The 15,882-nt window shown below is 36.8% G+C and overlaps 1 protein-coding gene across 22 annotated transcripts in view; it reads left to right on the top strand.

Annotated features, from left to right (window-relative positions):
* The window catches only part of Ptprd (protein tyrosine phosphatase receptor type D), a 1,026,094-nt gene that overhangs the window by 911,644 nt on the left and 98,568 nt on the right, over nt 1-15,882 (top strand). For 14 of the 22 annotated variants that reach the window (XM_074051878.1, XM_074051881.1, XM_074051876.1 and 11 more), the window contains one exon: nt 2,685-2,782. In XM_074051878.1, coding sequence (XP_073907979.1) covers nt 2,685-2,782 — 98 coding nt within the window. Of the gene's footprint in view, nt 1-2,137; nt 2,180-2,684; nt 2,783-15,882 lie in introns of all 22 variants that reach the window. The other 8 variants (XM_074051871.1, XM_074051884.1, XM_074051874.1 and 5 more) reach the window with 1 other exon arrangement.

Below are 15,882 nucleotides of genomic sequence, written 5' to 3' on the forward strand. Positions count from 1 at the left end.
TCTTTATCAGGTAGAAATGAGAGTTCTAAGAAGGGAGTCACTCCAGAGTCTATCTAGTTCCACTCTTTTACTTTACAGATAAGGAAATTGAGGTACTTAATAACAAGTTGATTTGTTCCTGTTTCAGATGGCAAAACAAGACATAGAACTCACATCCAGTACTCTGGACCTAGGTTCCTTTTTTGTTCTTTTGAGTTCCAACAACTTCACCCCTTTTCTGTGAAATTTCCACTCTTTTGTTTTTGCTTGTCCAAGAAATTTGGTGGAATATGCTATATACTAACAAATGTTTTGTTTTGGATTTTTTTTGGTGGTACTGGAATTTTGAACACAGTACTAACAAGTCTTAAATGATGATTCTTCAGTACTGTGGTATCTTTACATATGATATATATTCAAATTTAGAAAGAGTCAGTAAAGATTTGGTTGGATTTCTCTGTAATTAGCTCCCAAAGTAATGCTTCCAGACCATGTACCAGTGCATGCCAAAGTAAATATGTAGATCACAACTTTAGCTATTTTTATGGTCTTCTACTGCTGTTATACTAATACTTCTCCCATCTCCAACTGGCTTTACTTTTTGCAGCTTTGAGCAGTAATTCAGTCCCCTACGCCTCCCTGATTGGCTCTGTGTCCTCCCTCTCTAGCCAACCCACCACTCAGTCCATATATGATAATAACTCTCTCCCACGATTCGCTCGAAAAGGTCTAAACATCTTTGTCTCTATTATTTTCTCTGTTAAAGCACTGTAACGATGTCCACATCAGTCCATGTCCATTTCCAGATAAGCCTACAGTCTCTTGTGCCTTTGCATTTCCATTCTTTTCACTGGGGAGTGCCTCATCTGGATAAGATCACTTTAATTATCAGATCACTGTCACCCACCCACTCCCTCTGCAGAATGTAAATTAGTTCAATTCTACCATCCATACAGAAAAGTTTCAGAAAGGGCTCCAAATTTTTGGTCCAAATGCATAATTATATCACCAACAAAGAGTTTCTATTTCTGACCAACCCATTTTTTATTGGCTCTCTGCTACGTTTATAGCAGAGTGGAAGCAGACCTTCACAGCCATGAATGCTAAACAACCACAGTTCACAGCACTGTGCTAAATGATAGTCTTGAAGGAGCAAAGTGGCTTTTTAATTTACCAAAACCATTGATAATTTGACCCTCGATGTAAGGGAACTTGACAGGGTGACTTTCAATAATGGCACCATTTCTAAAGTGTCCATAAAGTAATCCCACGTTATGTTGCCTTAATGGTCATCCTTCCCCAGCGTAAAATCCTCCAGAGGGTCACAGTGACAGCTGAATGTCAATGTGGCTTCCAGTTTGAGCTTCTCCCTCCTGAGTTTTCTACTTCAGAGCCTTCGCTGGGGGCATGCTAGTTCAGGTCTCTAGCCAGCTGGAATTTGTGTCTTTAAAATTTGAGTCAGCAGATACTCTCAAAATAATCTTGCAAAATAAATAATAATGAAACAAAGTACAGATCATGTGAAAAGGAAGAAAACAACAGAAAGACCCAGGAGTCAGATTACTCTGAACAAAATCTATGAAATCAGTGTCTTCAGCTGGCAGACTGAACTAAGACATGTCAGCCCTCTTTTCTGCTTTCTTTCTTTTGCGACCTTTTTTCTCTCCTTTTCCTTTCACCACGTGCTCACTTTCCTGAATTCATTTCCCACTATGAGCAAAGATGTTTACACCTGAAGTAGATTGTAGGCTTGCTGGGGCTTGAAAAATGGATCCTTGGGCAAAATACTATCAAGTTGTTAGTGTGGCTGTCTATAAATGTCCAGGAAAAGGTTATAACCCCAACCTCTACAATCTGCTACTTGTGGAAACATTTTGAAGTTGAGTTTGGTGTCTGGTGTGTTGTCTGTGATTGTTGTCAATGAGCTGTGATGCATGCCATTCCTTGTGTCCATGTTCGCATGTGAATGTCAGCCACTTATAAGTTTGTGAATTATTAAAACAACCATAATGTAGTCACAGTGTATGGTAAATCCTGCCAAAACTTGTAGCATTTTTATTAGTCTTTTTTAGAAGTACATCAGGCTATCCATTTCATTTTTTTTAACAAATTTGTTCTATTTTATTTTATTTTATTTACACCATCATTTCCTTTGCAGGTTCAGATGATTCCGGTTACCCTGGTAACCTTCATTCTTCAAGTTAGTTTTCCTTGATTATGCATAAGTCACTTTATGTTTCCTATACAGCTACTCTTTCTCTTTTAGGCCTATCTCAGTGTCTGTTTTCTAAGTTCACTTTACACCATTTAATTCCACACAATTTCCATTTCACACAGTGCAGGAGAAGGAGTTTGAAATGACATAACAGTCATTACTCAAAGCAGAAGTTGACATCAAGCCTGACTGACAGTTTTTTCCACTAGCTAACCTCATTGATTTGTAGCACAATAACACTTTCTTTTACACTAGGAGTGCTAGTTTGGGGATTATGCTTGGTGACTTTTCTATTTGGCTACAAAATCCATCCCTTCAGAGCATGTCCTGCTTTGAGTAACCAAACTATTTGCCTGCTTCCCCACCTAAAACATCTATACTACTCACATGTTTTCAGGCCATTTCTAACTACAGTATTCTCTGTATTTTGGAAAACTTGACATCATTTTCATTTGTTTTCAAATGTGTTTCTTCTTTCCTTTTTTAATAGGTATGGCTAGCCATCCTCCAATACCTATCTTAGAACTTGCAGACCACATTGAAAGGTTGAAAGCAAATGACAACTTGAAGTTTTCCCAGGAATATGAGGTAATGCATTGTGTTTATACTTGACAGTACTTTCAAGAGTCTCTCTGCTTTTTGACCATATTCTTAAAAAAATACCATGAGTGACTTTTCATTTAAACATGAAATCAGAATCTGATATGAAAATGTTTAATGAATAGTTAACTTAAAGCATTTGTATAATCAATACAAATATGGTAATTGTATTTTTTATAGGTGTTCTACATCTGTTTAATATTATTTAATGAGTTTAACATCCTTTTTGGTTCTAAATTTGTAAAATGTTCTAAAATGATAAGCTTCACAATATCTGAGATTGATTCATGATGAGAATTCTCATTGAAAAAGGAGATGACCACAACAATGGGATTAGACTATGAGCACATGATAAAAGCAAGAGCACACAAGGGAGGGGTGAGGATAGGTAAGACACCTAAAAAATTAGCTAGCATTTGTTGCCCTCAATGCAGAGAAACTAAAGCAGATACCTTAAAAAGCAACTGAGGCCAATAGGAAAAGGGGAACAGGTACTAGAGAAAAGGTTAGATCAAAAAGAATTAACCTAGAAGGTAACACCCATGCACAGGAAATCAGTGTGAGTCAATGCCCTGTATAGCAATGCCTATCTCAAGCAGCAAAAACCCTTGTTCCTTCCTGTTATTGCTTATACTCTCTCTACAACAAAATTAGAAATAAGGGCAAAATAGTTTCTGCTGGGTATTGAGGGGGTGGGGGGGAGAGGGAGGGGGCAGAGTGGGTGGTAAGGGAGGGGGTGGGGGCAGGGGGAGAAATGAACCAAGCCTTGTATTCACATATGAATAATAAAAGAAAAAGAAAAAGGAGATGACAAGGAAGAAGTAGATTTCTTAGCACTCTGTTTTCCATAGCCTGAAATCCCTATTAATTATTGAATACATGTGCATGATTTTACGAGTCAGTCTAAAATAATACTAACATTAATATTAAGATGGTAATGCAATCCCAGAAAGTTACCTATTTCTGAAAGAATGGTCAACTGAAAACTGTATTCAAATACCAGAACCCTTAATGGTTCCATGTGAATTCTTGATGAAGATAAATTATAAGCCTGTGTGTATGTGTGTGTATGTGTTTGGACTTGTTAAACAAAAAGTTGGATATACCTGGTATTCCATAGCAACAGGGACCAATGGTAAAGCCAATTCATGAATTACTGATAGCTGACTGTCATTATTCTAATAGCTTAAATTTCACTTAGCATAAGATTTAAATGTACAACTAAAGTACTTATATTTTTTCACAAACAGAAGTTCCCCAAATTATATCATAAAGGCTTTCTATTGATTTACTTAATTGGAATCTTAAAACACTACCCTGCCTTCTGCCTTTCTTGGTCTCTATTATATCAACATCAAATGCAGGAAGGTGCAAAGGGTAGTCTTTTTGTCCCTACCACATCTATTTTATCATAAAGTAAGAAACTATTAGAGCAGGACAGCTTCAATTGCCAAAAGGTTAACATGAATATGAAAAAAGTTCCATTAAGAGATTGTGGAGCAGCAGGATCTATGGCAATCTGAGTATCTGCATGACCTTCCTAAATTCTTCACATCTCTAAATTTTATTTTTATTCACTATGCTGGATAAGCAAAACATGTCTGTGCTCCTATCTATTTCCATTCTTAAGCCTTTTTACAATTTGCATATTCCAACATCTCTGCCAGCTAGTTGACAGAGCACAAAGATTTCTTTTCTCTTGCTTATTGGTTAAGTTATATTTTCCTTTATTCTGCTTTAAGTATTCAATAGAATGCTTGAAATTTTTCAATTTGGAGAAATTTACCTTGGGTTGTGGATCATCTTGTTTTCTTAAATGCAATGCTTCATATTCTTCCATGCTCTTCCTTTAGATCATAATGGCTCTTTTTAAATTATACAGTAGCCTTGAAAACAGTTTCTGTAGTTTCTCATTTGGTGCTTAAGGATGCATATAGAGTTTTAGCAGAGAAATAAGGCAAATGATGAATACACCAGGGGCAACACAAAAAACTCTTAAGTGTAAATTTCTGCCACCCAGGAATCTTCCCCTATTCCAACCTGCTCTTTATTGTCATGATTCTTATCATTCTGCTGTGTGATATTTTCTTCACAGCCTTTCTTTAATTACTTATTTGTGATTATGGATTATGTAATGGGTCACAAAAAGATAAAAATGAAATAGCTGAACTGGTTAATAAGCTCTTAATTCACTCTCTCCGGGTATAACTTTAAACCATTGATAATATTTGCATCACTCAGGCAATTCCAATTGTATCCATTGAACAAAATGATTGGCCTCCTTTAAGCATGGAATTTCTCAAGAAATGTTACATGTAAAGCTACTCTAATGAGCCTCATTTAGCCGTGAGATCACAGGCGCTCCTTACAGTAGTTATGAACTGCATGCTGGCAGTGCTCCCATTAACAACTCCCCCAGTAGCGTTAGCCACCGACATGATAGCCCACACTGAGTCTTTATCGTTTATCATGATGATGATGATCTGTGATTACAGCTCCCTGGGTAGAGTTGACTCTACTGTGCCTTAACAGCCATGAAGGAGATATTTAAGTGTTGCACTCATCTGTGATAATAGGATTAAGGCCTTTACATAATATTTCAGAGCAACACTTTGGGGAAATTTTTCTTATTAGCTTTCATACAAATATGAAAAGAATTTAACTGGTTGTCAGTGAAGAAAATGGTGGAAAGAAAATGAATATTGCTTTTAAATACCTAATGATTTTGGCACAATCACAATGAATTGATGTTTGCTGAGACCTCTTAAAATGCATAAAGCTTAATTTGTCACTCTGATTCTGAGACTAACACAAAGGTTAGAGGCATGAAAGCTGTTTGCACTGATCTTGAGGTCAGAATAGGAGGAGGTGGGTTAAATTGTAGTGTAGTATAATTAGACCATACAAGAGACTTCTTTTACTAAAGCAAAGGCAATTGGACCCCATCATTGAATTGAATGACAGCTAAAAGAAGGAACTGAGAAATTAGTGTGACACCATCTCTGGAGGTCTTTACAAACAGTTTAGATTTTTATTTTCCAACATAAATCTGAAAGGCCTACTAGAATGTAAGTAGTCACAATTTGAAGGTGACAAGTAGAATGCAGGGAAAAAAGTGCCTCCCCCCTTAAAGTCGGTATGGCTCTCATTAGTCAATGTACGAGGCTGGTACATTGACTTTACAATAAATCAGAAAATATGTGCAGGTTTTGCTAAACAAAATTGTAAGCATTGTTTAGAGGCTTACTTAAAAATTTAGATCCCTGGAGGTGGATGGGGTGGTGCACACCTGTAATCCTAGCACTTGGGAGCTGAGACAGGTGGAAATTGAATTCAAGGCCAGCCTGGGCTATATAACAAAATGGTGTCACAAAATGAAGAAAAAGTTAGTTTTCTGATCTCAGCCCCAGAAGTTCAGTCAGTCAACCATGATATTCTCCATTTTAAAAGAACACTTAAGGACTTGAATTTAAGGAATGTCATTGGATTAGGGTAAAGTGTAAGTCTTCATTTTACCCATTTTCTGCAATGGCAAATAGATTCAATCAGCAGTCATCATCAGCAAAATATATACACAAATCTGGATTAGATTGCATTGATTATAAGACATATAACTTGCTTAAGGGAAAACAGAAGAGCAGTTGGTTCATTAAACAAGCAAAGAATTCCAGGGCAGAGATGCTTCAAGGACCATCATCTGGAACCAACAGGCTATGGCATTTTCCTGACATCTTCCTTGGAACTCTCATCTTTATGGTTCCCAGGTCTGGTTTCATTCTTCCCGCTCTGCAGACCAGCTTCTTCTCTTCCACACTCAGAAAATATGATCGCTGGTCATATTTTCATTTATAATATAGGTCCCCTAAAGAAAGAGATTACATTTTTTTCTTATTAGTAAAATTCCAAATGCCAGAGAAAAAACTCTAAACTCTGTTGTGGAGAATACATATTAAGGTATAGCTGGTCACATTACATGTATAGACCTGGGTCATTCCTTGGATAGAAAAAAGGGAAGTTTCCATAGAAGGGAGCTTCTGATCTGGGAAGATAATCCAGTAATTATCCAGTGTACTACTGCAGTGCTAGGCTATGAAAAGTGACAGGAATATAAAAGATATAAGAATCTATACTTGTAGGATGTCTAGTTTACCAAGACAGACGTATGCATACAAAAATAGGAAGAAGTATACTAAGGAACTATTCCTACAGGCTAATCGAATGAGTCAGAGTGAGGTGGAGCACTGGGAAAGGTATCGAAGAGTTGATGGCACTCAGTGGAACTAGGAAAGAAGAGCATTTCGCCAAGGGAAGATTCAAAGGCAAATAGAAATTAATGCTCTGATACTTTCCTCCTCAAGGTCTGAATGACACCAGTAGCATTGGCATCTTGTGGGAAATTATTTAATATGCAGAAATTGAGATACTGTCTCAAACCTACTGAATCAGTCTTCATTTTCACAAGATACCCTGGTGATGATTTTGCAGAAAAATTATATGTGGAAAGGGTAGTACTGAGTAAATTGTTATGATGGAACAAATTGCTTATTGTATAGAGTTGGGTAAAATGAAAACTGAACAGGTAAGGTCAAGAATTGAAATGAGCTTCTATTGCCTGGCTTGCCACAGTCAAAGGTGAGATTGAAGTGGTTTAATGGTGGAAAGGAAATGAGATTTAACCCAGGCAGTTCTTTGTTTAAAACACATGTTTACATTACCTAAATGTACAAGCAACACTTGAGAAGTATATCACTTGACTTCTTCCCATTGGTGCAATTCTCCTTGGTAATGTGAATGATAATCTTTTAACTCTTAATGATATGTATAACTCCCACTCTGTTTCTACCAATAAATTCAATACACTGTTGACTAGAGGAATTTGCTTAGTCCCTATTGGTCAGGACTCCCAGTAGTCACTGACCAATAGGTCAGTCACTTTCAAAAATGGCACAAAGTTAGAGAAGATGTGAAACCAGCTCCCAATTTTGTACTCAAGATGTTGTTTGGTTTCCCATAGAAATAATTTCTCAAATCACACAATGTACTTTAGATACATCCTAGCTTTTATACATATTTGTGGTCTGGACTGAGATAATAACTTTCTTTTTAGACACAGTTACAAGAATAAAATTTCTTCCAAGTTCCTAATGCTTACTTATAAGTTTCCTCTTAAGCCATTCTATACTCTGCCATGAGGGCCACACAGACATGGACATTTATCAAACAACCAGTTTCAAATTTATCAGTGCTAGCTCTCTTTGTAATATCATTGTAAAGTTGTCTACTAAAATTATTCTAAGTGATCTTTTTTACTGTGATTGGAAAGAGGCAAGAAACTCTCTAGTTCACAGAAGTCCTAACTGAAGAGCATTTTTGGTCTATTTCATTCTATCACCAAGCCAAGGCTCAACTTCTTTGCTGCCATCAATAGAAGTAGAATATCTGAAATCTCAGCACTTATGTGTCTTCCACCATTTATCATCCAAATGTGCTAAGAATTTCTTCTCATACCCACGGTGATGTTCTCACAACTCCTGTCTCCACCAATGATAATAAGGCTCTTATAGGAAATGTTGCAGATATCAAGGCCCTGTTATGTTTTTATAGCATCATATGTATTGTGTCTTTGTTGAATATACTAAACTCTGTAACATTTTAGTAAGACAGGTCAAGGAATAAGATATATTGTTTCCTAGATGAATAATGAAGTATACTGAGACAGTGCTTACATATGTAGAGACATTAAACATTGCTTAGATCCTATCTTGTGGAGAAGTAGGTATCATGATCATGATCATGATCCTCAATGATCATGTGGCTTAACACCATATCTTAGAGGTAAGGAACATGAGACTGAGAAAGCAGTGACTTCCCTAGAGTCACATACTACTATGTGGTTGAACCAAGTCACAAATTCATGTCTTGTTGTTCTTCTTCCCTGCTCCTGAACTTATCTCCTCCAGAGAACTAAATCTTTTACTGTTTATGTCATAGTATGTTCTGATTGTAGAATCCAGGAACCATAGTCTTCAATAAGATCAAAATATTTCCACTGAAAATACCTCAGTTACCATTGTGCATTGCATGACCATCCCTGGAAATACTCAGTGGTTTTTCTGTGATATGCTAAGGATGCATTCTTTTTCTCTACAGATGGTTTGTCTATTCCCAATGATAAACATCGTACTTCTTCACAGAAGAGACAAAAATTGTCTGTCATCAAAGCAGTGACCACAAAACAAAAACATTTCTATTTTCCCTATGAAAAGGTTTTGGTATATTTGACCAATGTGTGCCAGAGAACATTTGCAGTTATAAAGCTATTCTAAGTAAATACTTTGCAAACTTCTTAGCATTCATAATGCAAAACCACTTGTGATCTCTGTTTTCAATTGGTTTATTATTTATGTGTAAACTCATGAGGCTGTATATACTTTAGAACATTGTACAGACACCAGTGGGAAATCTAACAACACTCCTATAGATATATGTTTATGTTTTTCTTTTCTCCTACCTTTAAATGCACTGGATATGTCAAAAGTGACTCCCTTATTTTCCTGAAAAAACAAAGCAAAAGGTGACTATGCAATTGTGCATGTTTTATGCAAAATTAAAGTGAAATTGACAAGGGGAAAGCCTCCATTTTTTAAGTATTTTTAACACATAAGCCTAAGAGACTTTTGTTTTCTAATTTTGAATAAATTTATCATGGTTTATGTAATGGAACATGAAAAAATAGTGATTTCATGAAATAAAAAGCACTAACAACTTTTTCATACTTGGCCTGGATAAACCAAGTTAAGTGGCTATGTTTACTGTTCTAAAACAGAATTTTCTAATTCTACAGGATTGAGATAGGAGTGGGAGAGTCTTTAGTCACTTCTATAACACAACAGTGTTTCTGCTTCTCAAATTGGATCCTGATCTCTCTGCCTGCCACACAGGGCCATTAATTCATTGAGTTACTGGTAGAAATAGTAGCAAAAAAATAAAAATAGTAGCAAAGTGACCAAGTGCACAGATCTGGAGTCAAATGGTCTAAATTTAGATCCTGTTTCACGTGTGACATGAAGCAAATAATTGAACCTCTTTGTATTTTAGTTTCTCCATCTGCAAAGGAAGTAATCATACAATTTACTTTATAAAATCATTAAAATAAATTTATACATACACAATGCACATCAGGGTCCCTGATACATGTGTTTAGTAGTCTTAATAGTTATTACTTATCCCATCAAATCTAGAGAGCACCAATTTTAACATGTTCCATGGTTTTATGTGCCACGAAAGCAGTAAATGCTTTGCAGAAATAATTATCATATTTTTTTACATATCAATTTCAGAGATGTTACATTGTGGACAAAATTGTGCTCCTTGGAATCAATGAAATCCTGCTCTCTTCCTGTCACTGTCCAAACCCTTAGACTATGCTAAAGCCAGTAAAATTGACATAATAAGAAAGGAAAAATAAGGAAAGAAATCTTGCTGGTTTAAAGTAGTTCAGTTAGCACTTGCTGTTTTGCTTTTCTTACATTCTAGTTGTATGCTGTGTTCAGCTTCTCCTGATCAGGTGTTACAGCTTCTCTGTATGTTGACCACATGGCGACAAGCTCACCGCTCGGCACACAGCAGACAATTAACCCAAGTGTGTGCCTGGATCAATTCCTAACTAAATTTACAGTTCACAGAAACTCTTTGTTGTGATCAAAATTGCTAGTACCAACAGCAGGAGCAACCAGAACAAAGAGAGCCTTTCTGTAAAAAGAGCTGCTTTTCCCGGTTAACATCTCCACCTGATCTATCAGCAGTGAAGCCTTGTTTTCAGGTCCTTTTCTCTCAGAAAATAGACTGTTATGATCTTTAGACAGAACAGAAGTGAATATATTTTAATGCAGACCCCTCAGACTTAACTTAAAAGTACCTACTGATTAAACTCCCAGTGTGGCTTCTGTAGTGAAGATAGACCTGTCAGTTGGCAATCTGAGAAGATGTTTTCTTTGTTCCATAGTTAAGGGCCCAACCTCACTAAGTGAGATATAAAGGTACAGAAAGTCTCTTCCCAGCTAGCAGCCGTTCTGCATCTTGTAAACAAATCTATCAGGACATAAAGACACAGCATATCACCTTAGATGAAACATTGCATCCCAAACTAGTGTGTATCTCTTTGTTTATAGTCTTTTATTCTTGCTGAACTTCTGTAGTTATTAGAACTCAGAAGTGCAACCAGTTTCTCAAGTTTCAAAGCTTATTTCCATTTGGACTTTTAAAAATCTTTGTTCTTCCATGCATACCCCTTTTTTTTAAACTTCAGACACGTTTTTTCCCTACCAACATAGTTCATATTTTTCATGCTTGAGCCTTTTATTTTTTTCTTGTAGGAGACCTACTCCTCTTGGGGGAATCTCACATAACTCTAGTTTTCTGCTTCCTAATCCTTGTTCTCATGTAAGTTCACTATTGCTAATTGGCTTTGGCCATCAATGGATGTTGTCCAGAGGTCTTTGCACCTGTTCCCATGTGAAGCCCCAAGCTCTCTGGAAATAATTAATCCTGAAGTGTCTTTAGTTCCAAAGCAAGTTTTTTTTTATTTCTTTTATTCATATGTGCATACAATGTTTGGATCATTTCTCTCCCCTTCCCCCCCACCCCCTCCTTTTCCCTTCACCCCCTTTCTCTTCCCCCTACTCCCTCACTACCAGGAAGAAACTATTTTGCCCTTATCTCTAATTTTGTTGAAGAGAGAGTATAAGCAATAATAGGAAGGAACAAGGGTTTTTGCTAGTTGAGATAAGGATAGCTATACAGGGAGTTGATTCACATTGATTTCCTGTGCATATGTGTTACCTTCTAGGTTAATTCTTTTTGATCTAACCTTTTCTCTAGTTCCTGGTCCCCTTCTCCTGTTGGCCTCAGTTGCTTTTAAGGTATCTGCTTTAGTTTCTCTGCATTGAGGTCAACAAATGCTATCTTGTTTTAGCAAGTTTTTAACTTCAAAAGAGAACTATAGTGAAAACCAAAAAAGACTCTATTTTAAGAGTATGATTTTGATTTTTAAATGACATTTGGATTTTAGGGAGAGAGTGGTAAATGTGCACTGAGAAGGGCTCAAGAACTAGGGCTGGAGGGAGCTTTGAAGTCAAGGAAAACAAAGTCCATGTTTGATTCAGCCAATTAGTAGATGTGCTGATTATCCCTGAGCTGCTTACTTCGCTTCTCCTTCGGTCTGTATTATTTAAGATGAGTTATTAGCATCTAGGTATATTGATCTAATGAAGATGAATATAGATCAGGTAGTTAGCCCCTTGCCTTCTGTTGTCAGAACTTCAGTACTCATGAGCTTCCTGTTCGACACTTAATATCACTGATTTTCCACCACAAGTTATTCTATCTTCCACAATATTTCCTTCTCATTCTTCAAAAGAGATCTATAGAAGCAATTCAGAAAAAAGATGGAGGATGATTACGATGTCTGCAGAGTTCTTTTCATATTAAGTCCACATTTTAAAAATCCAATAAAAGTTCTAGAAACTAGTTCATTTTTACTGAAGAATATTAACTCTCCTTGGGTCTTTGTTATTAATATTGATGGCCCTAGACATATTGTTTAATTCCCCTGATGTCAGGGTTTTTTTGTTTATAAGAAGAGCTGTTTTAATGCCTTGGTCTGTTTTATAAACATTTACAAGAGAATAAAAACTGATCAAGAAATAAGTTGTATCCTAGATGAGTCCAAAGTCTCCTAGGAGAAACAGAACCAGTAATTATGGCTGGCCTGGTGGTACATGCTTATAATCCTAGCTATTTGGAAGGCAAAGGAAGAAGGATCACAGTCTGAGGTTATCCTGGGCAAAAGCAGAGACCCTGTGACAAAGTAACTGACAGCAAAAGGACTGGGGATGTGGCTCAAGTGACAGTAAGTAAGCTCAAGACCCTGTAAGTGTGGCATTTAGTTAAGCTCAAGACCCTGCATTTAATGTCCTATACCACAAAAAAATATATATATATAAAAAGCACCAGTATTTATCAGCAGTAGTTGGAATGGGCAATATTGAAGAGAGTCTGCATCTGGAAGCATCTTTCCGGGACAGTCACTGAAGTTTACTAGAAATGCAAGAGCCCAGGCCAAGAGAGATACACATGTAACAACACAGAGGCAAAGAGAAGCATCGTTTGCTTGAGGGACCCCACCCTGGCCTGTGACTGTCACTACAGTGTCACATGCTGCTGAGAGATAAGGTGGGGAGGGTCAAAGATCATGACAACATGTTCAGAAGTCTGTACTGAGTGATCCCAAATGTATTCTGTAGTCATGGAAGCTATTTCCTGCTTCTGTCTCTAAACCTGCAGGTGCTGAGGCACCAAATAAATGTGTCTGTGTTTATATTTCTTCTGAAAACAGCTTTTAGTAAGAAATTTTTTTCCCTTTGTTGGTTATTGAAAGGTGAATTCAGGGCCTTATACTTGCTAAGCAGGCATTCTACCACCTGAACCACTCTGCCAGCTCTTTTGGGTTGGTTATTTTTGAGATAGTATCTCACTTTATGCCCGGGCAGGCTTGAACCCATGACCCTCTTGTTTGTGCTTCCCTGTATAGCTAGGATGACAGGCACATGCAGTCAGGTCAGATGGGGTCTTGCAAACTTGCCCAGGACCTTGAACTGGCCTTGAACCATAATCCTCCTGATCTCAGCCTCCCAAGTAGCTAAGATTATGTTTCAGCTGACTCTTAGGGAGAATTGTAATAATGCTGCAAGAAGAGGTTGATGTGAGGATGCAGCAAGCTATCTGCTACCCCAAATGATAAGGATGTCTTTGTCTGCTTTTTTATTTTTAAATTTCAAAAATGATAGTGGCAGTGTATTTTGTCATAATTTCTCTACTGAGGATAAACAGTTGTCATTCTGTTCAGAAAATAATTGTTGGGCATAGTACCATGTTTGAGGAGTGAAAGACAAGGATAAAAGACAAAGAAATAAGCATTAAACATTGTGTGAATTTGCAGATTTAGCTATGCCCTGGGAAACATTAGTGTTTTAACCCGCACAGATGCAGCAGTTGAGATATTTGGCTTTAACTAAAAAGTTCATGCATGCAGCCTAACCAGAACTCAGTTATTTTTCACTTGCTGAGTAAATTTCCTTAATAACAGACATTCGTCGGTCCTATAGTTTCCAGCCAGAGGTTCAGGGACACTGTTGGTTTAATTCATTTTTCCTCCCCTTGCTCCATCCTTCTCTTCTTTATTTCCCTACTCCCTCCCCCTTCTTTCCCCAAGCATCTTCTTTCTATTTCTGCCAATTTTAAGAACATGACTTCATATCTTCTTCTTCTGCATAATATTTTAATATCATGATAGTAATACCTAGAGGTTTTACAGAGCCTCACAGTATAGACAGTGTTTTGCATGAATAATAATGACAGCAAACATTTGCATACTCTTTTTACCATATGGCACTATTTGAAACACATTGTGTTTATTATTTCATTCATTCCTTCCAAGTAGTTTTCTTTGATATCTCCATGTTTCAAGAGACAATACTAAACCAGAAGGAAGTAACTTCACCCAAATCACATACCTATTGTATGGCAGAGCTGGAAAATGAATTCACATGTTCTGATATCTGGGTCATATTGTGACCACTATAAATACTTGCCTCTGGTGGTTGATTTCCTTGTACTATAGTTTTCAATGTGGACAGATTGTCATTAATTTTCTTAAGGTGGTAACATAGTATTTAATAAGGCATATTGACTGAACTTTCTGGTTGGTAGAGACTCATTGAATAACAACAAAAGGACTCTTATAATAGCTTCTCTCTTCTTGTTCCTGCTTATTTCTTATCTTAATAAAAACTAGCAAGTTTGAAGATGATGAAAGGGTTATAATTTATACCTAAAATAATAACTCACACTCCATCCCAACCTTGTCAAACAGAAAAATGTATTTCATTAGTTGGGCTAGAAATTGACAACTCACCAACTTGATCTGATTTCTAATTTTGATCATCCTCTAGGAAAGTAGAGAAGAGGAAAGAGAAAGTAGAGAAGGGATTAGAGGTATAGAGACATACTCTTAACTCTCAGGGTGGATGATTAGTGTTTATCTGCTTCTTGTTTTGATATTTTACACCTTAGACCAGAGTCTACCTACTTTTCTAATCCTGAAGATAAAGAAAAAGTAAAGACATATACTGGGAAGGTGCTCTCTTCTCCACAAGTCAAATTCCAGCATCATTTAGATAAGGCTCATGATTAAAGGAAAATGTACACTACAATAAATTAAGCTACATAAATCTACTAAAATGATATAATGAAAAAATTACCCTTAAGATTTTGAAAACATTTTCTCATCTATGCAAAATCCTCTTTATGCTTCAGCAACTTAATTTCATATAAAACTACTTTGAAAGATAGGAGTGATAACTTTTTAGCCCAAAGAAGTTTGGCATACTTCAAGATGGCAGGAGCAAAGTCATTGCCTGAGTACATTTATTTCCATTAGCTTAAGGGTTTGTTTTGTTATTGCTTTGTTTGCTTTTGCTCCAGCCTTTATTTCTGTTAAAGTGAACAGTATATGAAGTGGCATATAATTCAGTGAGCTGACTATGAGGCAGAAGCTCAAATATCAGATAGGTAATTGACTAAAGAACATTTTTAGAGTTTCTTTCTCTCCCTTTCACCCCAATATATATTTATATCATTACTATAAAATATGATCTAGGTTGATGTCACATAGATCAGATTCTCACGCCAGGTTTCCCTTTTCGATTCCCATGGTGGTGACACCCCTGCTCTATCCTATAGGTTTAGGTCCCATCTTCTCTATTGGTAGATGTAACGAGAGTGCAGACATGGCTGTGGTGATTGAGAAACTATAATTAGTACAGTTAATGAAGAGTGAAATGCTGCCTCTCTTGTATTAAGAACAGTTAGGGTGCTGCCTTAGAGAAGGTAAGAGAATTTAGTTCCAATCACCCCGCCAGTAATTAATTGACCTCTTTGTCATCAATTGAAACATGAGGAGAATAAAAATTTTCAATGCAAGCATTGGAACTGGTAGATGTTGCTGGGCAACTAGGCATTGATTTCCT

This window comes from Castor canadensis, chromosome 13 (assembly GCF_047511655.1).
Source record: "Castor canadensis chromosome 13, mCasCan1.hap1v2, whole genome shotgun sequence".
Taxonomy (NCBI): Eukaryota; Metazoa; Chordata; class Mammalia; order Rodentia; family Castoridae; genus Castor; species Castor canadensis.